Source organism: Manis javanica, chromosome 11 (genome assembly GCF_040802235.1).
Source record: "Manis javanica isolate MJ-LG chromosome 11, MJ_LKY, whole genome shotgun sequence".
Classification (NCBI taxonomy): Eukaryota; Metazoa; Chordata; class Mammalia; order Pholidota; family Manidae; genus Manis; species Manis javanica.
The window spans coordinates 110234073-110262006 of NC_133166.1; the positions used below are offsets into that span (position 1 = coordinate 110234073).

Consider the following 27934-nt stretch of genomic DNA (forward strand, 5'->3'; position numbering starts at 1 on the left):
GAGGACCCTGAGTGGCAACACCTCTCAGTGTCAGGCCGTTTTAGATCAATTCTGGATCAGGTCACAAAGAGTGAGGACTCCATACTGATGCCAAGAGCTCGTTCCCATGCCCACCTTCACCTAAAAACACCAGCCTGTTCTTGCCCAGGGAGCCCCCCACCCGGCCTCCAGTGCCAGCTGAGCTCCCCCCACATGTAGTTTCCTTGAGACCCTTACCTTACCAAGAGCTGACCCACTTCTCTGTGTCCGTCTATCCCACCAAAACGGGAGCTCCAGGCCTCCGGGCTGTGTTCCCGTGCCCACCTCTGAAAGCCCAGCATCCAGGACGGTGCCTGCTGTGGTCAGCTCTCAAGAGGTGTTTGTTGAATGGAGGACTGATGTGGCCGTGGGCTGAGCACATCCATACACAGGCGTCCAGGAAGCGCATTGGGAGCGTCAGCTACCGTTCCACCCGCTGTTCACCACCTCTTCTCTCCTAGCTCCTGTACGAAGAGTGGGCAAGCTACGGGGTCTTCTATAAGTACCAGCCCATCGACCTGGTCAGGTAAGAGGGGATGCCATGGACAGGCCAGGCTCCTTGGGCAGAGGCTGGGAAACAAGCCCCTCCTTGGGCATCAGTTGGATAAATGTCCCTGTGTATTTCAAGCATACAAATAAGTTGGCACCTGGGAGCCCATTTGAACTTTCAGAGCCCGTGTGAGGACCCCAGGCCTCCGGCAGCTGGCAGCCTGGACAGCTAGCTAAGCAGTTTATTCAGATTTGCTGGAGGCTGGGCTCTTCCCAGACAATGTTCAGCATCTCCGAAGTCTGCAGCCCAGCCTGATGCAGCTGGTCGGCTACAGCAGTTTCTTGCATGGCTGCGTCAAGAGGCGGCAGAGAGCTGCCTCAAAATATGTAAGGACTGCCCTTCTGGGCAATTTGTTCCCTCCCAAGAGGACCTCTGTCCCTGGGCAGGAAGGGGGTGAGTAGATGAGGCAGTGTGTGTCCTGTGGGGGACCGCAGACCCGAGGTCAGCCCGTGGAAACAGCCCATCGAGGTGCCAGAAACACTCAGCATGCGAGGGACTGCTTCCCCCGGTGCCTTGGGGCCGCTGTTCATTCCCGTTCGTGTGCTGAACAGGACGTGGAATGGAGCAGACACCCTCCCAGGCCAGTCCATGGTGCCCACCGGTGTGGACGTCACACCCGGAGATGTCCCCGCCTTCCCGGGGCATGGGGGAGAAGGGGTGGGTGGAAGGGCAGAGGGCAGCCCACGCCCGACGGCTGGCTCAGAGCCCACCTATTCTGGCTGTCGGCCGAGAGGGCAGGTGGCCCCGGTTCGAGCTGCCCTTGCTGGTGAGCCACATGACGTGGCCGTGGAATGACAGCCTGTCTCTGGCTCCTTGGGTGCAGGAAGTACTTTGGGGAGAAGATCGGCCTCTACTTCGCCTGGCTGGGCGTGTACACGCAGATGCTCATCCCCGCCTCCGTGGTCGGGGTCATCGTGTTCCTCTACGGGTGTGCCACGGTCGACGAGAACATCCCCAGGTAGGTGGGCAGCCCCCTCCCTGGGCATATTCATTCCCGTCCTGCCAGCACAGATTTGCTGTTCACATGCACAGTGCCCTGGGAAATCGCCTGCCGGACGGAGGCGCAGGATCCAGAGGGTTCCGTGGCTGTCTGAAGTGAGGGTGTCCTTCTCAGGCACGGACGCCCTAAGAGACTTTATTGTCAAGAGGAAGACATAAAATAAATAGCTGACTACTTTTCATTTTCTGAGGTTTATTTTCCCTGCTTCCTGGTGAGGTCAGGAGAGAAGAGAGCTGACCGTTCAGGCGGTCGGAGCAGAGGACTCAGCCTGCCAGGCCTCGCTTGGCACAGCTTCCCCTGTCTCCGTGGCTTGGGGAGTTTTGCGGGTAGGGGGTAGGAGGACGCTGCATGGGAGACTTTTCTAGTTGTTTCCTAGACCTGACGGTGCTGACCCAAAGGTAATTGCTGTGTGTTTGGGGCTACAGCCCCCAGCTTCTATCAGGGACACTGTGCCAACAGGCAAAACGGCGTTTGGAAAGGTGAGTGCCCTCTGGCCCTGCCTTCCGGAGCCTGCAGCCTTCCGGGAGAAGCCCTAACACATCAGTTATACTTCTCGCTGCTCGGCCCAATAGCTCCAAAGCAGAGCCATGGCTTGGAAAATCCATCCCTAGTTCCAGTCAGTACAAAGCAAGTGAGTCTCAGCTGGGAAAGGGACTGGCTGGCATGACTCAGCAGCGCAGAAAGGCCATATCCGGTAAACTTCAGGGTGAACGATGTTTTAAAGTATGAATAACACCTAAAATATTCCGCCCACCCGGAACCAAAACTTTACAGGAATCTGCCTCATGCCCCCTCCAGGGCCACCTGGGCACAGGCAGGTGTCAGCTTGTCCCTTTGCTTATGGGACCCGAGGCCACTGTGCTTGGGTTTGATCAAAGTAGCCTGGACTGGTAGGGACTGATCCCTGGACTCCACGGGACATGGCGACTGGAGTTGCGGAGTCTCCCCGACCCCCGGGAGGCAGCCCGGGGACTTGCCCATCTCCCTCGCCCCCGTCCCTGGAGGGCCAGCAGAGCCAGCAGCCTCAGCCAGGAGGCTCTGCCCAGGTGGGCATTGACTCTCCACCAGGGCGCTGAGATCCCCGGCCAGGCCAGCGTCAAAGCCTCCTGACATCGCCAGAGATGCAAACAGCATTTACTGGCGACTCCCGAGGCCGTCTGACCTCGGCCTCTGCCCGGTCGGTGCCTTGGACAACAGGAGGTGTGTGTTCCCCTTAGAGTCCAATCTGTCCAGTTTGTAGGGAAGCCAGTGCCCCTGCCTGCGGGGAGCCACCCGCACCCCTCCCGTCCATGCCGAAGAACAGGCCTTTCTGTTCCTTGTCTTTATTTTGGCTGAAGGTATTGAAGGGGGAGGCAGAAGGTCTAAAACCAGCAGAAGGCTTTTTGTCTCGCTGGCATTGTTTCCACCGGCAGGGAGGAGGCTGGGGCAGTGCGGGCCCACGGGCGAGTGAGATGCCTGGCCCTGCCCTCCCGGCCCTGGCCCACCCTCAAGGCTCCAGGCCCCCTCCTCCCTAGAGCCAGGCGATCACTGTGACCTTGGGCAGCACACTGACCCCGGGGTCCCTCCTCCTGAGGTTCCCTGAGAGGGGCTCAGGTCATGCACCAGCAGGACATCCTGTCCCATGCCCACCGGCCCCTTGTGCCCCCCCCAGGAGAGGCCTTTGGGAGAGAGGAGGCTGGCCGAGGGCAGCAGGTGGACCCCTCCAGGCGGCCTCCGAACCCCTTCAAGCTCACGGCAGCTGCCATATGCTGTTACTCCCAATAACAAGGGCCGGCAGGAGTACGGCGTGTGCGTGCCAGCACATGCCCAGGGCTCCACGTGCCTTCCCCTGTCTGACCTTCTGACAGCTCAGTAATGTGGGCACCCCTCACTCAGCACCCCCATTCTGCAGATGGGGAAACCGAGGCTCAGAGAGCTCAACTAACCTGCCCAGGCCAACACAGATCACAGCCAGAGCTGCTGCCCTACCACCCTTGTGCACCTGCCCCCCACACGTGCCTCATGTGCATGTGCCTGCCCCCCATACATACCCGCATGCCGTGTGCTCACACTTCCCCAGGTGCTCCAGGCCAGCAGCCCAGCCACAGTTCCTCTTTCCATGTCCCATGCCTGGCACAGTGCCTGGCACACACAACACACAGACATTTTATAACGACATAATGAATGTGACTGGAAGAACTGAATTGAGGTAGAATGCCCACTGTGCTGGGCAGAGGAGAGTCCCCGGGCACTGCTCAGCAGGAGCCTGTCAAACACCACTTGCTGAGGGCCGGGCATGGTTCAGTGCATAAGGCCGAGTGCATCCAGAAGTTAAAAACACAGAACACTCCCTCCCACCTCAGCCGTCCCCAGGAAACCACCTGACCCAGAATGCCCGGCATCTGTTTAGAGGTCGGTGTCTTGTCTGAGTTCGCGGGGAGGAGACAGTTCAGGCAAACCGGAGCTGAAAGGGGCTTAGGATGGTCCCTTCCTTCCTCTTCCTGGAGAAATGGAGTCAGAGACCCAAGGGCCTGGCCAGGGGCATGGAGGGCAGGTCCAGCTGAGCAAGGACCCGGGCCCAGTCCCCGGTTTTGGTGGGAGCCCTCCTGTGGCCTCTGGGCCATGGATGAGAGCCGTGCAGGGTGTGAGGTTACAGGTACTGAGAGCAGGGCCCAGTTCCCACTGTGCTGTGTGGCCCTGAGCATGTCACCTCCCCTCTCTGGGCGTTTCTTCATCCATGAAGACGGGCCGCAATGGTCCCCAGAACTGACTCCGGCCAGCTGGATACCTGTGCCGGGATCTGCTCACATAGCTGATGGCCTTTTAATATTGGTATTTTTCAGCACTAGTAGGAGAGAGCCCGGGTGCTGGGCATCCCGTGGCGGGTCTCCCCCAGCCCAGGCAGCCTGTGGACACGCTCCTTCCGACCCAGCCACCCATCTGTCTCCCCCTGGGAGCTCTGGCAGCTCCATTTCCCCTCCTTTATCTGCACCGAGGGCCAGCTGCCCCCCAGCACCCTGCAAGGGCAAGCCTGAGACACGCAGAGTGGCACTCAGCACGGGCTGGGGAAGGGTGAGGCATCTGGTGGCTCTGTTGTGTCCCTGTCCAGTTTCCTGGGGCCTCATAATGTGAGGATGGGACAGCACTCGATCAGTCCACACCTTGACCGTCCTGGTGCTTAGCGGGAGGCCGGCCGGGGGCTCTCGTCTCCCAGAAGCAGCACCCAAGGTCCGCCCACCCCCAGAGGTGAACAGTCACATGTAACTCACTCGCACTGCCAGCCACACGGCAAGTCTGGACGGTCCACACCCAGGGCCCACGGGAGAAGCTGCAGGCCCCGCACAAAATGGAAACAGGACCCTGGTTCCAAAATCATTTAAGGCATTAATAGCAGAGCATGGAACCAGGGCCCTCCCGAGCACAGGGCTGTGTCACAGCACAGCGTGCACATCCCTGCAGCCAGCCCTGGGTGCAGAGGAAGGACATGGGCGTCGCCCTGCCTGATGCTGGCTGGCCTGTCTTGCCATACCCACTGGGGCAGGAAGCCCACCCTCTCCAACCCCCCCGCTGGGGCCCAGCACTTTCTGCCACCCCAGCGGGGCTCCCCGAGGCCCCGGCCCCCATGGGCCGACAGTCCCTTCGTGTCCGGCCCGCGGCTCACAGGCGCCCCCTGCCTTCCAGCATGGAGATGTGCGACCAGACACGCAACATCACCATGTGCCCGCTGTGCGACAAGACCTGTAGCTACTGGAAGATGAGCTCGGCCTGCGCCACTGCCCGCGCCAGCCACCTCTTCGACAACCCCGCCACAGTCTTCTTCTCCGTCTTCATGGCCCTCTGGGGTAAGCAGAGCCCCGCGCCCTGGGCCGCTGGGGCAGGGCTGACCCGGACGGCTTCCTGCATTTCCCCCTTCCTCCTCTGAGGTTCTCCACGGGACGCGGGGGGCGAGGGGGTTTGTATGCGCGTTTCCAGGGCCTGTGTGTGTCCCGGGTGCACAGCAGTCATCATCACTGAGCCGAGAGCCCCAGAGCTGCTGGCTCTTAGAAACGGGGTCTCCTCCTGTCACGGGGGTCTGTCGGCCTGGGAAGGCAGCGTGCTGGAACCGGGAGGCGGCGGGCTCTGCGCTCTTCCCCAGCAATGTGGGGCACAGCCCTCCTTCAAGCCTCGCAGCTCCCTGCAGCCTCCATGTGCCCATTTTACAGCAAGGAGGTCAAGGCCCAGAGACGCCTGACGTGAGCTGCCCAGGGTCACTGAGTGTCCAGGGTGAGGACTGAATGCAGGGTTCCAGAGCCTGTTCACCGCTGGGCTCCTCTGCCGTCCAAGCCTAGGGCAGGTGGCTCCTCCTCCAGGACACTTCCCCAACCCCAGTCCCCTGGCACCTGACTCAGACCCGGGGGGTACGGGAGGTTGGCACGTACTGGCTGCATGCATTTCTGCAGAAGTTTTTGGATTAGCAAACAGGCCCGACCCTCCTCCGTGACCCTGTATGACAGCCTTTGCCAGAGGAGGATTCGGGATTTGGGCCCTGGGGAGCCCAATGGTGGGGCCCGGTCCTTGCCTCTGGAGACTCCCATCTAGTAGGAGATAGAGCTGGGCACTGGGAGGCACAGAGGCAGAGGGTAAAACCAGGGCCCTGGGGCGGGAAGTCAGGAGAAGCTTCCTACAAGGGGTGCAGTCCCTTAAAGCTACGTTCTGACCATGCTGGGGACAGGGATGGGGGGCATTCGAGGAGAGGGACCCAGGGCAGAACCCGGCCTGAAAGCTGCTCTTCGGGGACCTCCTGGAGCCTCATGTTGCCTCTTGCTGAAGTGCCCCGCCCAGGCTCTGCAGACCTGGCATCGTGCCCGTGCACAGTGGGCGCTCGAGGGGCAGTGGTGGCTGAGAAGCCACTTGTTTCGCGGATGCGGGCAAGGCTGCCACTGGTCGGCGGGGTGCTCAGCTCTTATTACCTGCCAGGGTGATGTAGGTGGTGACAGTCCGAGCAGACAGAGAATTCCGTGTGACACTCTCCGGCTAAGTGGAATGCGACGCGCAGAACCTTCAGCTCAGGGACAAGTCCTCAGAATCTCTGAATTCTTGAAGTCGGGACCTTTGGTCCCTGACTCGGCAGCTCCCTGGAGGAGGCAGGAGCTCAGGGAGGTCGTCACAGGAGGACGGAAGGGATGGCAGGGGCAGAGCCGGGCTCCGAGGCACAGCGCCCAGGCGGCGGGCTCCAGGGCCACACCGCGTTGCCTGAACCCTCACGGGCCCTGAGCCCCCGCACACACAGCCCCCTCCCAGGCCCGCGGTCCTGTGCGGCACTGGGGCTGGCCATTGTTGAGGAGAGTTCTCGGAGGGGGAGGGGCTCAGGATCTGAGGGGAGCCTAAGGTTGTCGTCCATCTTGGCCTATGCTCCCGAGCCCACGTGACTTGGCAGGGTGGGCAGAGGCGCTGCGAGGTGGGGCAGGTGGGCACAGGAGGGTAACATCTGCGATGGGGCCAGTCCCTCTGGTGATCTCATTTCTGCCCTTGCTGGAGATAGGCGGGGCATGGGCCTCCAGCTCTGGAAGGGTCTCTGGTCCCGCGTGAGCTGGAGCACCCGCCCTCAGGTGCTCTGCAGACCGCCAGCCCGCCCCACCCTCGGATCCAGAGAGAGGCTCCATGTCCTTGTCAGTGGCCTGTCCGTGAGTCCCTTCCCCAAGGCCTTATGCCCCAAGCACTATGCGGTAGCCCCCCACTCTGGCCCCACTTTTGGGGAGCAGACTCACAGGAGCACACTCCACGTAGGACCCCAGTCCCCTCTCTTCCCTCATTTGGGGTCCCTGGGCCTATGTGCTGCCCGGCCAGCTCCCACTGGTGGTCCATAGGGTGACCGGAGAGCAAATGTGACCTTGTGGTGCCAACACCTTAGCCACAGGAAGGTCAAAGAGAGCCACCTGGTGACCAGGTGTCGCCCAGTACGTGTATACATGCCTTTGGGGCCCGGACTCCAGCTCTGCCGTCACCCAAAACCTCAGCTTCTCCACCTGTAAAGTGGGGCTGTCATAGGATTGGAGACTGGCTGCCATGTCAGCCCGTGCTTAGCGCACAGCAGACTGAACAGGTGGTCCCACGTCAGAATCCAGACCACCAGTAACACCCCCCGTCACACTGGGGTGGTAGCAAAGCTAAGTGAGGTGACGTACATGGAGGTGCCCGCTTGTGGGGGGTATTTATCAACGAGTACTTCCTAAATGTTTGTGCTCAGCTTGGAGGAAGCCATGGGAGGCAAAACTGATGTGTCCACTGCCTGGGAAGGTTACAGTCTAGGATTCAAGAGGCAGTGGCATGTGCAAAGGCCCGTGGCAGGTATGCAAGGTCTGTTGAAGGAGCCTGCTGGGGTGCAGGAGGACCCCTGAGAGGCCCGTGAGGGCACGCTGTGGAGACCGCAGCATTCTCGCCGGGAGGAATCAGACGCCAGTCCCGCCAGCCTGGTGCGTCAAAGCCGTTTTCTCACCTATACCCGCATCACAGACGGCAAACGTAAGAGGCAGCTCGCGAGGAGGTGAAGGGTGCGCCAACCCAGCTCTGACTGGGGACGGTGGCCCAGCTTTCACGTGAGACCGGTGTGAGCTTCGTGGCAGATGCTCAGGCCAGCCACGTGTCCAGGAGCCAGTGCTGAGAGGCCGCTCTATCCCGAGGCAGGCGTCGCGCACAGACCCTGGGAGTAGGCCAGCGGGGAGGTGCGGGGGGTCATTAGGTCTCCTCACGCCCACCCTCCCTGCCATGGAAACCCACACGGTGAGCCTCCATCCTCAGACCTTGTCCTCGGAGTTCCTTTGTGTGTGGTCACCCTCAGAGTGGACGCGGGCCGCCCCCACCTGACGGCAGACTAGTTAACGCCTGGCTGTTTGGGAGGAGGTCTGGTGGGCCTTGTCTCCCGCTCACTGAGCACCTGCAGGCTGGGGACACTCAGCCAGTGGAGAACACACGGGGCCGCGGGACCGCCTGGCTCCCAGAGCTCTTCCTGGAGCTTCGCTCGGCCCTGCTGTCCAGGTGGCGGCAGCTCTGGGCTTGTCTGAGCAAAGAGTCTGGGCCTAAAAGTTTAAAAGCCGATGGTTCTCCAAATGGGTCACACAGGCCTCTGTGGGGTCCCCGCTAGACAAGGTGGTCGAGCCGGCGTGCGGGTGCCACAGGGACGGTGCCTGGGCGCTGCCCAGCATTGGCACCCACTGTCAGGCCCAGCCTGGGTGTATCATCCAGTTTCCTGTGGCAAGTGCCCCCTGCCTCATCCTGGTCCCAGCCAGGGCTCAGAATGCTGTCAGTCCCATTACCGAAACTAAATGTGGCTTTGTTTCAGGGTTACTTGAAAGGTGGGAGACCTCAGCTAGAGCTCACAGCCCTCTTTTCACAGTGAGGACCCCGGGGAGAGCCCAGGGGGGGCGTCTCCCAACACACATCACCGGGCCTGGGACTCAGGGCCACACCTCGGCAAAGACAGGCGTGGGAGCCCTCAGTCATGTGGCAGGGGCTCCACTGCAGGCTGGGCTGGACTCCGCCGTCCAGGTGTGGGCAGGGCAAGGCCATGGGGCAGGCCTTGCACTCCAGGAAGTCTGTTCAGAATTGCAGACAGACAGACTCAGAAATCAGCTTAGCCTCATGCTGGACACAGGCACCTCTCTCTGTGGGTGGAGGCATCTGATCTCTGGGCGAGGCTGAGAATGACAGTCACAGGGCGTTTGCTCAGCATAAGGGAGAGATTTCCAATGGTGAGCGCTGGGGTGGGCCCGGCTGATGGCGTGCTGGGCAGGGCTGGGCTGGGCTGGGCTGGGCTGGCCCCACCTGGGAGGTGGTGAGCATCCCATTCCAGGAGGCATTCAAGCCAAGGTTGGAGGGCTCCTTGCCGGAGCTCCTGCAGAACAGGAAGAGGTGATGTCTGTGCCTGGTTCAAGGTGGCTCTAGAAAATTCCCAGAGCCACGACCTAGCTCTGGTGATTAATTTTGGGATCAATCGTCCTACAGATTTAGGATCAAATGGCTGTAAGTCACTCTGCTGATGTGTTCGGGTCAGCTGCTTCTCGTCCTTCGACCCTCCACATCCCCTCAGCTGAGAAGTTGTACCCATTTCACAGATGAGGAAAGTAGGGCCCCACAGGCAGGGCCAGAAACCGAGCCCACATCTCCCTAGCCTGTGCTTCCTTCACTGCCCACCGGTCTGGGCCCTGTGTCCAGGGAAAACAACCCCTGGCCCACCCTGCCCTCCACTCCTCATTCCCAGCACCCATACCTTCCTCAGGACCTCAGCACTGGTCACGCCAACCCTCTGATATGGACCCAGGAAGTTCCAGGGCTGAGGTTGGACCCCCCCCCCGGGCTGGGTGCCGGGTCTCCTGGGTCCCCTTCTGTGAGGCCCTTAGGGACGTGCTGGTGGTCACGTGGTACTGGCGCTCGCACCGAGCTAGCTGTTACATCTGTTCAGGGGGCCCTTGCTCTTTTAAAATGTGGAAACAGCCAGAACCCAGGAGGTCGGAGCTCAGACCCACCCTCTCGCCTTGGGCCTCTCAGCTCTGCCACCCCACCTCCCTCAGGAAGGATCGCCAGCGGCAGCTGGGGGCAGCCGCCCTGTGTCCAGCGCTGTCCTGACCATCGTGGGTGCAGGGGGTCAGAGGCAGTGGGAGGTGAATAGTTGTACCGCTCCATTTGGCAGCTGAGCATGCGGAGCTGCCTTCCCCAGCCCACCTCAGCTAACGAGAGGCAGAGGCCGGATGTGAACCCCCGCATTCCAGTTTGCCAGCCACCAGACACCTGGCCATTTGGTTGTGGTGCCCCCTCTGCCTGCCTTAACTAGGCCCACCTCTCAGGCGTGTGTAACGCGAGCCTTGCTTACCCCTGATGGGATTACCTCGGACTTAACCACTCACCTGGCTAGCTTCCCAGTCTATCCCCAGACACGCCTCCCGTCCCCTCCGGAGCCTGCCCTGCGGACTGACTGTGTCCGGTCCCTCGGCTAAGAGCTCTGTGCCAGTCGCCCCAGCAGTTTCCAGAGGACACTGCGGCACAGAAGGGCTAAGGGATTCGCCCGAGATCACAGAGCTAACAGATTTAAACAGACATGCCAGACCCCCTGCCCTGGCCCTCCGGCCAAGATCTAAACCAGTGCCCTGGTCACGTCTCCATCCAGACACCCTCCAGGCTCTGTTCTGGGGGAGCAGAGTTTCCCAGAGCCCCCAGCGAGGGGCACACAGGCAGATACACTGCTCAGGCAGCCAGTACTGAGGGGCTTTGGTTAAACCCTGTGTACCTTGTTCCCTGGGGCCAGCTTGCTTGTTGTGCACTGCTTTATAGAACACCTACTGTGTGCAGAGCAGTCCAGCCCTTACCAGCAGCCCCATCCTTGAGAGAAAAACATGATTCCAGCCCCCCTGAGACTAGGGAAAGGGGCAAATGTATGTGTCTGCTGTTTGCCCCCCGCTCCGGCTCCACTTCCCTGTGGGAGAGAATGTGCCTGCCTATCAAGCGCCAGTTCCGTCGACACACTCCCATTTGGGGGAAAAAAATAACATAAAAGCCAAACCACTCCCATGAAGCACTTACTTTAGGAAAAAGGAGCTTATTATAAATCAGGACAGAAGCAACAGGGAAGAGCCTGCCAGGCCCAAGAGGTGGATTGCCGGCCGCCCCTGCCCATGGGGCGGAGGGAGGTGGGGACCGTCCCTCTGTCCCCAGCCTTTTCACAATAGCTGTCAAGTGAACTTGGCAGAGATCTCCAGGTCGTTTTTTTAATCCCTTCCTCAATTTTTCGTTCATTACCCTCTAGTGGATCATTTTCCCGATGGTATTTTCTCTCCCACTGTGTGTTCCTTTTCCTGCCCTCCAGCTGTTAATGTCTCTGCTCACACAGTGGCGGGGGGGCAACCCCAGCCCTGTCACTTCTGGAGCAGCAGCAGGTCACCTCCCCGACGCGCCTGCATCCGTTGTCTCTTTCTTTTCCTCCGGGGTGGGGGCTGGCTTGCCCGGGGCTGACATGCTGGTCCGGGGTTGCCAGTTCTCTGCTGCCTGGGATTCAGATCCTCAAATAAGGCGTCACATGAAGCAACGCTGAGCCCCATTTAGCTATTTGCCAGGATCAATTTTCTGAAATTGCAGCATAATAATGGGGTTTCAACTGCCTGTCAGTTCTGGGCAGAACAAAAGAGGTGATTTGATTTGAGCCTGGCTGCGAGAAGCCGCAGAAAGTCCCAGCTTTAATGAAATGGCAGAAGTGTGATTGAAACTCCTCCCCGGCGGCCGGGCCTGTGGCTTTGGATGGAGTTGACTGGCCACTCGGCTGAGTGACCCCGAGCTATGGGGGGAGGAGGGAGTTAGACTGTGGTTCTCCCCTGGAATCCAAAGGCCAGCACTGGGTTCATGAGCTAACACTGGTTCCGAGGATGAGTAAGTAGGATGTCTGGTGACTCAGAGAGAAAATGAAGGGCTGGGGCCCTTTGTGGCTGAGCCGCGTCCCCACTGTGTGCTGGCAGGCAGTACTTGGGCTCCAGGACACACAGTGGAGAAAATGGAGTAGGCGCTGAGTGAGCATTAGACTGTGTTGGGGGCCAGAGGCTTAGAGAGGACGTGGCCCTGCTCTGATGGGTGTGGGCATTAAGGCCTGCCTGCCCCCAGGGCCTGCGGGCTCTGGAGTGGACAGCAGGGCTTTGGGAGACAAGACCCCAGCCCATAGGGAGCTTGGACCTCATGGGGGAGACAGGGCCGTTCTCAGCTGCAGGAGCGCCCAGCACCGGTCCCAGCCTTGCCTCTGTGGCCTCAGGTCTGAGGCTGATGTTCCAACTGGCATGGAGGACATACGGACAGCTGAAAACACAGAGCATGTAGTGAAGTTTCCGCACCTCGATGCAGTGCCAGCTTTCAGGGGAGGGAGAGCTCAGGTAGGGGGTTCAGCCGCCAGCTGAGGAGGCATCCAGAATGAGAGAAGTTGAAGCCAGGCTTGGGCCTAGACTGAAGGCCAGTGACGACAGGGTAGGAGAGCAATGGGCTGGGTGCTGCCCGGGTGGGGAACTGAAGCACAGCATGGCCGCGGGGAGACCGGGTGGCCAGCGAACCTAATGGACGGGAGGACAGAGGGACAGCAAACGGTTAGGTCGGGCTTCCAGCTGCCTGCGTGCCCAAGGGTGGCTGTGCGGATTCCCTGGCACCTGGGGAATCTGTGTTTTAACAAGCTCCCTGGAGGACTGGGATTCAGTGGCTCCCAGACCCACACTCTGAGAAACCCTAGAGGAAAACACCCAGGTTCCCCACCCCCACATAGCAAGTGGGAGGCAGGCAGAGGGTCCTTCCTGTCCATTTACTCTGCAGGCCCAACTCACGGCAGGAGCACACGAGTCTGTACCTTTGTTCTGCGATCTGGTTTTGATTGGGGTGAAATCCCCGTAATGTAATTTAACTGTTTTAAGTGTACAACGCTGCAGCATGGAGTGCATTCGCCATGTGCGATCATCGCCAGTATTAGTCCCAAAACATGTTCACCCCCACATGGAAAGCTGGTACACCCCCCAGCCTGCGCAATCACAATCTGCTTTCTGTCTCTGTGGAGTTCCCTATAAATACTCTGGGTGTGTCATACACATGCACCCATAGGAATGTGTCCTTTTAGTCTGATGAGCTCCCGAGGAGGCACAGCAGGCACCCCCCAGGGAGCCAGGTCACATGGACACTCGTCTGCAGAGCCCGCGTACGGGGCCCTGCCCCAGGCGCTGCTGAGGACTGACCCGTGGGGTTCCCAACAGAGGCACTGTAACAAAGCCCATTGCCTGGACATGGAGACAGGCTGGCAGAGGCGGGTGGTGCTGTGCCCAAGCTCACGGCTGGACTTGATCCAGGGTAGCTCTGAGGTGGCTTACTCACCTGCCACCTCCGGGCTGCTCTAAAAGAATGTGTTTGTCTAACGTTGTGTCATTAAAACAAATGTTTGAAGAAAGACGGATTATAGCTCGGCCACCTGCTTCCGCCCTAGCCTGGAACCCCTCTTCACTGTCTGTGTTCCCCTCTTGACTGTGCATCTGGCGGGGATGGTCTTGTCACTTTGGCCTGCTCTGTGGCTGCTGAGGTCGAGGCCATTTCTTCATTTCTTTTGTACGCTGACCAGATTTGGCACATGGCTTGTTCTTGTGCGGGGTGGGGAAGCCACTACCCCTGCCCTGGCCGATCTTGGGCATCAGAAGTCATGGGTCCGGGCTTCTGCATTTATTAACCAGTCACATGATTCCTCAGGGCCCCAGCTTACCTGTCTGTGGAGAGCTTAGGGGCAGGATGAAGAGATCAGGTGGGTAAAGGCACCATGCCCAGCACCCAACACCAGGCAGACGTCACATGATGTCAGCATGAGGCAGTGGGCATGGTGGCAAGGAGAATGGTTACTGGGGCCTCAGAGGGAAGGGATGAGACCCTGCAGGACCCTCCTCTGCCCACACAGTTGGTGTGAGGAGGGAGGACTGCAGGAGTACTGTTTCCAAGGATGGACACTCAGTTTCCTTCCTGCCTTGGCCCAGGCCACAGAAGGTGGCTTTTCATGCTGCTTAGGATACCCAGCTTTGAGCTGAGGCCTTAGGACTGCCCCCTGAGCCCAGCATGAGCCTTCACATCTCCCCTCCTGCTGGCTGAGCCTGAACCCCACAACTCTACCCTTTTGCTCCAGAGCAGACATGGCACACTCAGTGTCACAGAGTCCAGGCAATAGGGCACGGTGGGGTCTGTGGCCAAGTAGAGAAGGTATGCCTAAACTCTGAAAAAGTGATGGTCTCTCCTCAGCTGCAGCCTTCTGGTGCCACTGCCTCTGATTTTTAGAGCAGAAGTAGGAGATACATTATTTTATATAAAATGTCTTTATTTCTTAAACACAACCAAGCAAGACAATCCTGAGCTGTATACCATCTCAACTCCCGGCCACCAGGGTCCTGGTCAACCCTCAGATACCTCTGGGAGAGGGACTTAGGATCTATCCTAAGACATTTAACCATACAAATTCTAAGCAAGAATGTCTGGGTTCAAGTGCCAGCTGCCTAACTATGTGACCTTGTGCCAATCACATAACCCCTCTGTGCCTTCGTTTCCTCATCCATGAAATGGTAATACATGTTTTGCTCTAATAATCAGACTGTTTACTTTGACTACGATTATCATTCCCTTAAAGTATGTCACTTACCTGTGCAGAGAGGGTCAGCCAAATAGAGTGGTTAAGTGTAGGCTCAGGTCAAATAGAATTAGGTTCAAATCCCACTCCTGCTGTTAGTGCAGTTGACCTTGAGCATAGCATTTAACCCTCTGAGCCTCTGTGGCTGTCTGTAAACCTATGAAGAGAAATCATTCCTACTGCAAAGCGCTGCTTTGAGGATTAGGTTAACTGGTGTCGGTAAATTCCCAGCACAGCGCATGGCACGTGGTGAGTCCTCATTAATAGGTAATTGTCGTTATCACACTGCAAGCTGGTGAGTGGGGGAGGGGGGAGGTCAGGAGGTGGAGGTGGGGATGGGTGAGCCTGGGAGGCCAGGACAGAGAAGGTGAACAGGCCAACCCCACAGGTGCGTGGAGCCAGACGTCCAGCACGTTTCTGCTCTCGCTCAGCCTGAGGTCTGAAAGGAGGCTCTGCGGTGGGCAGGCAGAGAAGGACAGAGAGGGACAGCTGTCAAAACACGGCGAGGGGGTGGTGGGGTGGCATCTGGATGGGTGCAGGTTGAGCTGGCCCCGCCCTCTTCTCCTGCAGTTGCCAAGGGACGTATTAGAGGAGGCAGACGTCCTCACGTCTTCCTTCTTGAGAGGTGGGCCTGCCCTCAGGCCGCTGGCTTCCTCATGGCAGCTGCCCAGCTCCTCCTGGAGTCCCTGCCACAGTGATGCCGGCCCGTGTGTGTCCGCTTGAGTAGTTGGATCATGTGGGCCTACATTTCCCAGGCTCCCTTGCATTCCCGTTTCCTGGTGGGTTCGGCCAATGGGAAGCCTCGATGGGAGATCCGAAGGCGGGAAGAAGGGAGAAGCCTGGGCATTTCTCCCCATCTTCCTTTGCTACCCAGGGCATCCCTAGCAGAGGCTTTTCTTCTCCATGGCCCTCACTCCTGCCAGAAAGCCTCCATGATCGAGCTTCCGCGTGGCTCCATCTTCTCACTCTGGTAACACCCGGAGTCCCTTGTCCCACCACCACCCGTTCATCGGCAGCGGTTCCTGCTGAATGGTCTCATCATTGACTGCTTGTCCTTATCAGCTCTTGCATTGTCTGGGCGACCAACTCCTGGGCTTAAATCACCCCAATTTGATAGACCTGGAGAGGCTCTTATACTTAATAAGTACAGCCGCTAATACTTAAAGTACAGCTGTTACGCACAAGTACATGCAAACTTGGAGCCCTGTTCTCACCACACCTTAATGGGGAGGGGACATGTTCTGGGTAGATGAACATTTTCTGAACCAGGGAATGAGTCAGATTCAGACCCGCTTCCTGCCGACTCCAAAGCTGCATCCTTCCTGGCGAAGAACCACGTCAGGGAATTTGCACTCAAGTGTCACAGTTCCACACCTCATTTTATTTCCATCTGGACACTACCATTTACCAGACAAGCCATTTAATTCCTCCCCTATAAAATGGGGAAAGAATAGTACCTCTCCTCTATGATTACTGTAGGGCTTAAATAAGATTAATACTGTATGTGTTAGTTCTTCAAACAGTGCCTGGCACATAACTGCTCTGATTAACTGTGTGACCACTCTTATCATCACAGTCCTTCACCTCTGCCTGTTGCCCTTCACAGGGGGGAAGCATTAATAACAAATGATCCAGCCAGTTGCATCTCCATTTGTAAGTTGTGTGCTCACGTGAGTTGTTCACTCGCGCAGTGGGCACTCTTGGGCACCTGTCTGGATCAGACACCAGGCTGCGTGCTGGATTCCAGATGAACCAAGCCCCATCTCTACCCCACACACCAGAGGAACCCCTCTACTTGGGCTAGTGATGAAAGGGGGCATGGACACCACGAGCATAAGAGGTCTCAAGAGGAGTTGGTTTCTTTCTGACACTGAGGGGGTTGATCAGAGGCTTCCTGGAGGAGGTGGCATTTAAACTGTGTTCAAAGTCTGTTGGAATACAAAGCAGGGTGTAGTGGCTAAGAGTACAGCCCAGCAGTCAGACCACCTGTGTGGGTTTAAGGCTTGATAACCTCTTACCCTTTTGACCTCAGGACCCCCACTTGTGACCTGGGGTCCCTAACATGGATGGAGCCAGACAGTTAAGAGCACAGGCTCGGGGACCAGCCTGTCTGGTCCCTCACTGGCTGGCTGAGTGACCCTGTCCAGGACTTGATTTCCCTGTGCCTCAGTTTCTTCATCTGTAAAATGGGAAGGTGACCGTTCCTGTGTCACTGAGTCTGTGGGGGGGCAGAGCAGCTCAGTTCGTGCGATGTTCTTGATCCAGCACATCGTCACCCTTGAGCACCGAATGGTGCAGCCGAGGAGAATGACCTTATGTCCCCCAGCGTCTCCAGGCCTTCTCGGCCCCTGACCCTGGTTTTCCTCCCTGCCTGCAGCCGCCACCTTCATGGAACACTGGAAGCGGAAACAGATGCGGCTCAACTACCGCTGGGACCTCACCGGCTTTGAGGAGGAAGAGGTGGGTGCATTTGGCAGTGAGCTCCCTGCACCCTCCCCAGGTCCCCCGTCACCTCCTGGGAACTCACGTGGAAGCCTGAGGTCTACAGCTCCACACCTGCCTCTCAGTCATCCCCCTGGTGTTTGAATCACCCGCGGTTGCCAGGACAACCGTTTGCGGTCCGTCCGCTAGTGTCTTTGATCCCCATGCTCACACAGTCGCGCCGCCTGCCAGCGTGGCCAGGGGCACAGGCCAAGGTGCATGGCACTGACCTCGTCTGTGCTGGCAGAGCCCACTGGCTCTGGGGAGGGGATTGCCGCCGTCCGTGAGGCCAAGTGCCCAGTGGCAGCCTGACCCTTTGCCCCTGGTGCCACACCGGGGAGTCTCAGACGCAGCTCTCTGCCTGCAGCCAGGTGTGGCCGAGAGGTGGGAGCAGATCTGCTGCTGAAAGAAGGAACCCAGGTGCTGGGCACCTTCATGTTCCAAAGAAAGGGGCCCTTGGGACCAAATGGCCACCGGAGTGGCATGGAGCCCCTCTCCCAGGGTCCCCATGAGAAGCTTTGCCACTGCCCCATCCCAAATTGCCAGCTGCAGCCAGAATTCCCTATGGGATGAGTGGAGACGGAAAGGAAACCAGTCCCACCAAGTAGCTGCGGGTGGCACAGATCAGAGCTGGAAGGCATGCCCGGTGCCACCACTGCACATATGGAGCACCATTCTCATGCTGTGAGAGAGCAGCTGCTCTGTCACTTCCCAGAGCACAGAAACCTCTCCTGTTAGTTTACATTCCTATTATATTCCCCCCCACGACATGCCCCTTCCTGAGGCTGAATGGGTCAGTCACTCTTCAGCTGCATATGCCATCCAGTAGAGAAGCCAGTGTGTGGGCTCTGTACTGACACTGTGGTTGGCCGAGTCGGCTGCAAGGGGCTGGGCAGCTGAGCGATGACAAGATGGCCCTCTGGGGCCAGGTGACTCGGCACCACTAGCACTGCGTGACCTGGGGCAAGTTGCTTGGAGTCTCTGTGCTTCGGTGTCCTTACCTCTCAAATCGGGGCTGAGGAGTAGCCCTCCCGCGGTAGGACTGGAGGATCTCAGTGGCTGTAACAGAGAAACAGATGTAAAGCCCTTAGAGCAGCGCCCCAGAGCCAGGCACCCGGCCAGCCGCCTCCGGGCTCAGGGCTCTCCTCCGGCAGACAGTTGGCCAGATTCACAAGTGGAACCTGTCCACCGCCACACGGCTCTTGAGAGTGGAGCCCGGCATGGGACCCACGCCCCACGAGGCCTGAGCCCAGGAGCGCGCCCTCAGGAAGGGGGCCTGCGTCTGGTCATCTGGATCCTGCCTGCTCCTTCCCTGGGCCCAAGACAGTCAGTCCCTCGGGAGCTCCCAGAAGTACCCACACGCCCCTGGTCACCCTAAAGCGGTCCCGGCCTCGAATCCCCTGAGCCCATCCTGTCTCCCCAAGTCCGTTTGCCTTCGTCCTGGTTCCTAAGAAAATTGGCTTTCAAGGAGATGGCCTATTTCTTAAAAAACAACACAAGTAATCAAGTCTTTTCACTTTTTTTTTCCACGTGTCTGGTTCCCTGAAGGAGGCTGTCAAGGTTTGGCATTTTTTGTGACTCCTCTGTCTTCCTCTGGCCTGTCTCCTGGGAGAGGGACCTTCTCTGGGTGTACCTCACCCATCTGTTTCTACCGTGCAGTTCCCTACAGCTCTTCTGTGCAGGCAGGGGTCTCTGCTTTGCCCCCCACCTCTGGGGCTCTCGTAACCCGCGTTCTTCTGTTCCAGCGCCCTTTGCTGACCCGCCCTGGGCTCCCCGAGGCCTGGTGCCTTTGCTCCGCCCACGCTTGCCGACACTGCCTCTCTTCTGACCCCCACGGCTCCTCATAGAACCTTCTTGGGGCCAGTTCACAGCTGGGTGTTCACCTGAGAAATCAGGCCACGGGGCAGGCTACAGCCTGGCGCAGCCTTACACGCCTTAAGGGCCCAGAAGCCAGTGGGCTGGGGTTCCCCACAAGGGACTGTGTACCGGGAATTCTAAATTGGAAGTCGTATAAGCAGCCAGCTGTGAATTGGCCCCGCAGGGTGCCCGAGGCAAATGTATGGACTGAATTTGCCATGTATGCTCGTGCTGAGGATCTCAGATTCACAATTAACAAGCCTCCACGTTGACTTGGTTTCTTTCGCAGGACCACCCCAGAGCCGAGTACGAAGCCAGAGTTCTGGAGAAGTCACTTAGGAAAGAATCCAGAAGCAAAGAGGTATGGTGAGCATGGCCACTTGTCTCTCCCAGCAGTGGAGGCGCTGTATGGCCACCGACAGTACAGACCAGGGCCGGCCTCCCCACGGGGCTGGACTCTGCAGGCCTCTGTCACAGCTGCTGACATCTGTTGTAGCATAGATTTGAGTAATAGACTGTCAATCTAAAGCAGCCATAGAAAACCGGTGAACAAAGGGGCTGGCTACGTTCCAATAAAAATTTATTTATAAAAACAAGCAGGGGCCTGTATTTGGGCCGCTGGGCAAAGCTCGTCAAATGGTGCTATAGATATATCCCGAGGGTGATCTCAAACTTCAGTCAACATTTCCACATCAAGAACCAGGTATCTTTGTAGCCCTTCCCGCTGTACACTTGGCGTTCCATGTGTTCACCCCTTGTGTCCTATGTTGCGTGATGAAGCGGAAGGGTTTGCCCAACCAGGGTCCCTGAGCAAATGGCCAATTCCTTATTCCACTCACAGACTGTGAGGATGACGGGGAGCCGTGTATAGGGAGGGGCTGTGAAGGCTGCCATCTCTTTGTGATAAGTGCCCTCCTTTCCTCGCAGACCTCTCATTCAAACTGGCAATCTTGTGTTTGCAGCCTGAATTTTCAAAAACCTCTAGAGGTGCTCTGCTGTATTTTAATGGAGACTTTTTTATGTGGCCTGGGACAAGCACAGAGTTCCAGGCCCTTGCCAGCCCCTGCTTGTGGCCGGGTACGTCTGCATCAGTCCTTGAGGGGAGAGGGAAGTGAGGGGGTGCCGGCTATCACGTGAGCACCCCCAGCCTCTGGGACTGACCAGGACATGGTCCTGGGTCTGTCTTTCCCTATCATTGTGGCACACGGGCAGGGTTTTCCCGAAATCCCCCCAGATGGGTAAAGTGAGTACACCAAACCCTCTCACCTCCCAGGCCCCAGCTCGCATAATGTGGCAGAAGTCTTGCCACAGCCAGAAAGGGGGTGCACCTCCCTGAACACCTTCTTCACATCTGAGTGAGACTCTAGGGTGCAAAGGAAATAAGCAAATGAGCATGAGCCATCTCCCCAAAGAAGGTGACCATCTTTCCAGTTCAACAAATCAGAACGTGTGCACGACTGGTGTGTGCTGCCCTCGGAGCAGCCACCTTGTGCCTTGAGCAGCTCTGATAGAGCCTGTGGACCTTGTTTCCTCCTCCTAAAGGGAGAGGTGTGGACACAGCTTCCACTGTGGGCCGCTGAGACCCGCGTTCAGAGCGGCATCCTGGGCCCCGTGCGTGTGTCAGGAGCACAGTCCCGAGGCCGTCCGCCCCACGGCTCTACCGTGACGCTGCTCAGCATGAGCGTGGGTGGATATATCAGTCCTCCCTGAGTTAAGGGAAAAGGCTTGGGGCACATGTCACGTCCATTTAGGTCTGGGGACTTAGCCAAGCCCAAACTCCCCTGGCAGCCGTGCTGGGAGCGCCTCCCTGACTCAGTCACCCGCCTCTTGGCTTCGATCACATGCGAGCAGCAAAGGCATGGGGCTTAGGTTTTGCAGGGCTCCGATGGTGACCCCAAGTCCGATGCTTCTGGTGGGCCGCAGCCTTTATTCTCCCCATTGCCGCTTGCTCCTGGTGGCTGCATTCTGGTTTTTCCCCACATTCATTTAGAAAAGAAAAAGGAGCCGCGCTTAGTGGCATATTAATGTACCCTTCTGGGTGCAGCTTCCTGCACATTGCCTAAACCACTCAGCGTGCTCCGGGTCTTCGGGTGCTGCACCCCATCTGAGTTACAGTAACCATCTCCAAAGATGGGCCCTCCGGAGCCCCGCCAAGCTGCTCGCGCTGGCGTCTCTGTCCCAAGCCCTTGTCTCCCATTCCCCTTACCTGTGTCGCGGCTTCTTTGCCATCTCTTACGGTTTAAAACGCCCAGAACCCGAGTCAGAGTTAGCCTTGGCAGCGAGCGCACAGGGGGAGGCGTGCTGCCCGGGGGTGACGGTGGCCTGGGCCCCGGGGTGCCCGCGCCTCATAACGCTGCACCCCGTGGTGCTCTCTTGTCCCCTCCACCCGCCTTCAGAAGCGCCGGCATATTCCAGAGGAGCCGACAAACAAGTGGAAGCAGAGGGTTAAGACAGCCATGGCGGGGGTGAAATTGGTACTTTTCTATTTCGGGGTCAACGCGAGTCTTGTCTGTTTGCAGACGACCAAAGTCCATTGTGTTCTCCTCAACAAACTCTGATTGTTGTTGTTTTTTTTTTTCTTTAACATTCACATCTGTGTTCCTTTGCCTTCCTTCCGCACCCAGCGAGCTGTGACGTGTGTTGAGATGTCACTGCATGGCTACCGTGGGTTTGTGGGGGGCGGGGGCCCCAGCTCTGCTTGCAGCTGGTGGACATGCTCGTCACAACGGCCTGCAAGTGGCTCCCGGTTTTCTCATAACACGCATGCGTCCCGCCCCTGGAACGAGTGGCCTGTGGTGTCATGCACTCATCAGCATTCTTGACCTGAAACATGCATTTTCCCATTTAAAAATCCACCCCCATTCTTGAAACGTCCCAGAATAGTGACAAGCTTCCACTTACAGTTCCTCCAGACTAAGCTGTCCCTAAGCCAGAGAACCTCCAGGCCACATGTCACCATGGGCCACTGTTGCTGTGCGGCAGGCGGCATTTTAACTTGGCGATGCTTGTTACTTGTCTCGACTTGCCCGGCAAGGGAAAAATAGCTATTATGGTCTGGATGGCGAAGAGCAGGACCTCGTACACCTTCTAGGCTTGGAAGTGAGACTTTCAGGCAAAGAAATGGATTCCAGATACAGGCTGCTCCCAGACGCGGTCTAATATTCTAATTTGGAAAAGTGTTTGCCACTATTATGCCCCCCGTACTCGGAAGAATCACATTAGCAAAGACTGATTCTGTGACTAGGTAACATCATTTCATGGGTGGTGAGACCCCAAATGCTTCTTTGAGCCCTCGGTGTTGGCCTCCGCACACCGCCTGCAGGTGGTCTCTTCAAAGCATTTCTGAGTGTTTCTGTTATTTGACTTGTTCACACACACATGCGCGTGTGCACGGACCCCTCTGCCGGGCTGGTTCCCGCCCAGTGACCCAGCACCATCTCTTGCAGACGGACAAGGTGAAGCTGACCTGGAGAGACCGGTTTCCAGCCTACTTCACCAACCTGGTTTCCATTGTCTTCATGGTATGTTCCGGAAGGCTGCAGGGGAGGAGATTGGGACGCCCACGGGGAGGCGTGTGGTGCCCACCGAGACTGGGGTCAGCCATCAACGCTCGGGGGATCTGGGGGAATTCCACCACGGCCCCTAACACGGGACGGGCCAGGGTTCCACAGTGACCCCCAGGTGGGCTGTGCAGCCCTGGGCCACGTGGGGTCACTTCACGTGGTCCCTGAGACGCCTTTCATTCTGACAGTAATGTGTATAAGTAGTGATTCAGACCTGGAATTTCACACTTACTGTTTAAGACAAAACTGAGGAGCTCTTTCGAGAAAACCACTAAATAAATAATGCCCAGACAGGCCAGAAACCAGGCTGGTGCTACTCAGGGGACTGAGGGCCGAGAGTCCAGGCTCGTCAACACTGCCGACTTGAGTGACTGGGCCACACCTCAGCTCCCTGCAGGGACTTGAGTCCCTGGAAGGCCTTGGCCCTGAGCCAACTGTGCTTGCACCCCACCCCAAGAGGTCAGGGCCACCTCTGGTCACTGTAGAAACAACGGTCCCCTTGTCCAGCCTGGGAGCTTTAAGTCAGAGCCTTGAAGGCCCTGATACCTACCCCCTTCTGCTGGTGAAACTGAGGCCGAAGGTCTTGCCGTCTCCAGCCGTCAAGTGGGAGGTGGTGGAGCCGGAAGCCAAGAGGGTGGTCTGTCCCCAGAACCTGCTGTTCTGCATGAACTTGGACAATCTGCGAGTGGCGTGGTCCCTGCCCGGAGCACCCCAGGCGCTCGCCCAGTGTGGGATAGGGTGCAGGGAACGGGGGCTCAGGCTCAGGGCTCAGCTCCCACTGTGGAGAGGAAGCAGGGTGACTGCAGGAGGGCCAGCAGGTGGGTGGGCGGGTGGGGGGACAGGCCGGCCAGGTGTTCCTCCTGCCCCCGGGTTACATGCCCCTTCCCTGAATGAATGGTTTTGGGGAAGTTGGGTGGTGCAGGGCTGGTCTGGGAGCCCCACCTTGCCGTCAGGCCCTGGCTTCCCTGACCTCCTGCTCACCCATCCTATTCCTGTGCCCCCTGGCTTACAACATGGCTGCTCCACCTCCAACATCACGCCCACTTCCAGGCAGGAGGATGGGGAAGGGCCGAGGGGAAGGAGACAGATGCCAGCTGAGGCAGCCCCTCTTTGAGAAATGCTTTCCCAGACTTGTCCACAGCCTCTACTTGCTCACTGGTCACACCACTGGGGGATGGAACTAGCGAGACCTCAGGGTACTGGTGACCCCATCACAGATGAATGAGTCCCACACAGGAGCTTCATTCACGGAGCAAAGACTGGCTGGGCACCTGTGATGTGCCCACCAGGCTCCTGGTCCTGGGAATGGCAGCCGAGCGCCCCGGGCAAACCCTGCTCGCCCCTTTATTCCAGCGGATACAGCCCTGGGGACAGGAGCCCGTCGGGGGGCCCACCAGCTCCAGCAGGGAAAGGAGGCACTCCCCCTCCTGAGTCATGGTGCAGGCCTGGCCTCCCGTCTGCACCCCCACGAGCTGGCACATGGAACGTATCTGAGGCCAAGGTGGGGCCTTCTCCTGGGAGAGGCCTCTTGGCAGAAGCGAGGGACTTTCCAAGGAAAGCTCTCATTCCCAAAGCTGGCCGGAAGTGGTTCCCACACCTCGGGACAGGGCCTCCCCCCATCAGGGTGTAACGTGAGCTGCAGACATTTTCCTGAGTGCGGTGGGGTCTCTGGCCCACGTGTAAAATCAGAGCTTTCCTAGGTTTCTGATGGCTGCGGGCTCCCTTGGGGGTGAGCCAACCCCAGCCTTCTGCAACCCAAGAGTCAGCGCAGGACTGTACCGGGAGCCACAAGGGACCTTCTAGCAGGGACAGGCCCGCCCTCCACACCCTTCACGGGAGCGGGCGGCCCAGTCACACAGTCAGGGTTGGTCTGAGTCAACAGCCTGGCATACGGCCCCCTTCGTCAGGACAGCCTCACCCCCGGGCAGGACAGGGTGCAGGCTGGATTGTCCTGATTGAGTCAGAGCCTTCGAGGAAGAGGAAAGGGGAGCCTGGCACACAGACAGCCCCATGCAGCCCAACCTTGTCCTCCTAGCCTGCACCCCCTGCCCTCAGCAGCCGGCCTGAGTCTTGGGGAATGTTTCGGTCCAGTGGTGGGTTTGGCAAGATGAGAGACCCGCTCTTGGGGATGAGCCAGAGCATGGTGGCTCCCCGGGGGTTGGGGGAAGGGACCCATCTGTCCACCCCCCTAGACCTCCAGCACTGCCCACCTGGGGTCAGACTGCCACCTTCCTGCCTCTGGGAACAGCGCTCCATCCCAAACTGTCCCTGCTCCCCTCGGGGCCACCCAGGCCGGGGAGAGGAACCCCCGCCCTAGTCAGCCTGCCATCGCCAGGCCAGGGCAGGCATTGGGGTTGCAGCCTCCTGCGTGCTGCTGGGGACAGAGGGTGGGAAGGAAGGCCCGAGCCCTGCAGCGAGCGGCAGCGGAGAGATGATGGCTGCGGGCTCCCTCGGGGGTGGGCCAACCCCAACCTTCTGGAGCTGCGACCCGAGAGTCAGTGCAGGACTGTCCCGGGAGCCACGAGGGCCCTTCTAGCAGGGAGCGGCGGCCCAGTCACACAGGCAGGGTTGGGCCTGCATGACAGACTCACCTGGTGAATCCCAGGGCCTGAGCCGGGTCACCAGGCTACCTTACCGTCCTGAACTTCGGTCTCTTCTTCTGTAAAACAGAAACTAGCCCCTCTTGCCTGTGAAGTTACCACCACACGGCCTGGCGGTGGTGGTGGACAAGACGCGTGCGTGCGTGCGTGTTTCACGGCTGAGTTGCCGCAGAGTCGGGGGCAAGCAGGGCTGAGGGCGCGGCAAGGGGGGTTGAGGCCCGAAGGCCCCGCCAAGATCGCCTCTCCCCCTGCAGATCGCAGTGACCTTCGCCATTGTCCTCGGCGTCATCATCTACAGAATCTCCATGGCCGCCGCCTTAGCCATGAACTCCTCCCCGTCCGTGCGGTCCAACATCCGGGTCACAGTCACAGCCACTGCGGTCATCATCAACCTGGTGGTCATCATCCTCCTGGACGAGGTCTATGGCTGCATAGCCAGGTGGCTCACCAAGATTGGTGAGTGCCTGCCTTCCAGGGCCACCGTGGCTCCGGGCCGAGCCCCCGGTTGGCGGGCGCCCTCCTGCTGAGGGACTGCGGGCCCCTCGCCTGCCCTCTCTGAGCCGAGGGAAGTGGGCGGCCCCGGCCGCGGTGGCTCAGCACATGCATCTCACTGCTTCCAGAGGTTCCAAAGACAGAGAAGAGCTTCGAGGAGAGGCTGATCTTCAAGGCTTTCCTGCTGAAGTTCGTCAATTCCTACACCCCCATCTTCTATGTGGCTTTCTTCAAAGGCCGGTAGGAACTTCCGACATGGAAGCTCGCTGCTTTTCCCCAGCCCAGGAGAAGGCTCCCCTCTCCCATCTCCCTGTGGGTGGGGGGCATCTGGACCTGGGGCAGGGCGGTCAGCATGGTCCCAGTGGCACCGAGTCGGAGAGGCCTGCCTGGCTCCTGCAGGGGTACCAGAGCATGGGGGGCCCCAGGGCAGCAGGAACCCTAAACAGAAGGGACCCCAGGGGAGTGGAGACCCCAGGGAGTGAGCTCCAGATGCTTCCATGGTGGGTGGGGATGACCCAAGGGTGAAGGCCGCAGGAGGTGTAAGAAGCCCAGCCCCCCATGTTCCAGGCTGGTGGCAGGAGAAGCCCCACGCCTGGGCCTCTGGAGCCATGCTGGGCCTGGAGGGGCCTGTGGCCCACCCACCAAGACTCCCCACCAGCCCTCTTGCCAGGAGCCGGCAGGTCGGATCCCAGAACCCCTCCCAAACATTCCTTCCCCAGCCATCTGTGGGTTACAGTGCCACAGCCACCCCCCTGCCCTGGGGGTCCCTGAGAGCATGCACAGGGACAGCGCAGGCCCCCAGAGAACACACACCCCACCCTGCACATCCCACAGGAAGCTGAGGCTGCTTCCCAGACCGACCCCCCGCCCAGACGGGCCTGTTCGTCCAACCACACCTCAGCTTGGCGCCCCCTCGGGGTCTCCCTCTAACTGCCCCCACTTGTTGCAGGTTCGTTGGACGCCCAGGCGACTACGTGTACATTTTCCGCTCTTTCCGAATGGAGGAGGTAACTGAGATTGTACGCCTGCACCCACTTCCCTGCACCCCCTCAACCCCGCCGTTTTGTGCACACGGCGGACGGGAGAGGCCAGCGGTGCACATCGTTGTAGAGAGCAGCCACTCCCCTTCCTCCCTGTGGGCACCCTTTCTGCGTCCCGGACGGTGCGGTGGGGTTTTGCTCTCACCCGGCAAGCCCACATAGGATTACCCTAAAAGGAGAAAGTCTTTTCCTAGTCAGTGAAACAAAAAAATTACACCAATTTTCTTTTTCTAGAAAACCTTGAATGTTGATCTCTTTGGTTAAGAAGACTGAGTAAGGGAAAAACACAACCCAGCTGTGTCTTTACTACTTTAACACTGACTGCCCACCTCCCTCCCTCCAAGCACGCTGCTGGCCACCTGTGGCTTCTGCCATGTGGCACCAGCACGGGTCCGGCTAGTGTGCCAGCCACCGGCCCCTGGACTCACTCCAGTGGCTCCATCAGATCAAGCCCGGGCTTCAGGGCCTGTTGCTGGGTTAGGTCTCAGGGACACAGGTGGGCATTTCCAACTCCCAGAATAATTCAGTTTATTGGAAAATGAGGGGTGGGTCTTCCTGATGAAGACCCTGTGAAACAGGACTTCAGGTACAGGCGATCTAGCTGCCCAGGGTACAGCCTAGATGTTCAACCCCGAGTGCCAGCCCCTGACCCCAGGGCACCGGCCTCGTCCGCAGTAACGATGTTTGCAGAAAGCCCACCTGCCTCATGACAGGTGCTTTAAGTAGGTGACACCCTGCCAAACTCTTCAGTGGCTGGAGAAGGTGGGGAAATGCCTTTGGAAAATAGAATAAAGCAAAGGACTTTTGTTTTTCATGAAAGGATAGTCCCCCAAGATAAATTTTGTGGTAATGGTATGAAACATTTTGCTCGGGACTCAGAGGGGTCAGCTGCACCCCAAGGGGGTCTCCCACTGTCTCTTGAGTTACCTTCAGTGGACAAGTGAGCTTCTTGCCCATCACCTGCCACCCGGCCCCCAGGCCCAAGGTGGTACAAGCCCACCAAGAACAGGGGCGTCAGGTCTCCAAGGGGTAGCTGGCTCTTCGCCATATGGCTTCCCAACGGCACAGGCCCCAGGCAGCCAGCGTGTGCACTGGACCCTGGCCCTGGAGGAAGGGGGACCCCACCGCTGCCCCCTCCCTGGCATGTACTTCCCTCTCTGAGCCTGGTTCCCATCCCAAAGCCTATAGGTGACGTGTGCTAGCTTCCTGG

The 27934-nt window shown here is 58.7% G+C and overlaps 1 protein-coding gene across 12 annotated transcripts in view; it reads left to right on the top strand.

Moving 5' to 3' along the window:
* The window catches only part of ANO1 (anoctamin 1), a 155512-nt gene that overhangs the window by 109837 nt on the left and 17741 nt on the right, over nucleotides 1-27934 (top strand). For 6 of the 12 annotated variants that reach the window (XM_037011412.2, XM_037011416.2, XM_073217271.1 and 3 more), the window contains 11 exons: nucleotides 480-544; nucleotides 1392-1526; nucleotides 5229-5389; nucleotides 17069-17151; nucleotides 18721-18732; nucleotides 19319-19390; nucleotides 21426-21503; nucleotides 22476-22550; nucleotides 25447-25648; nucleotides 25813-25924; nucleotides 26634-26691. In XM_037011412.2, the coding sequence (XP_036867307.2) occupies nucleotides 480-544; nucleotides 1392-1526; nucleotides 5229-5389; nucleotides 17069-17151; nucleotides 18721-18732; nucleotides 19319-19390; nucleotides 21426-21503; nucleotides 22476-22550; nucleotides 25447-25648; nucleotides 25813-25924; nucleotides 26634-26691 (1053 nt within the window). The remainder of the gene's footprint in view (nucleotides 1-479; nucleotides 545-1391; nucleotides 1527-5228; nucleotides 5390-17068; nucleotides 17152-18720; nucleotides 18733-19318; nucleotides 19391-21425; nucleotides 21504-22475; nucleotides 22551-25446; nucleotides 25649-25812; nucleotides 25925-26633; nucleotides 26692-27934) is intronic. The other 6 variants (XM_073217267.1, XM_073217272.1, XM_073217265.1 and 3 more) reach the window with 3 other exon arrangements.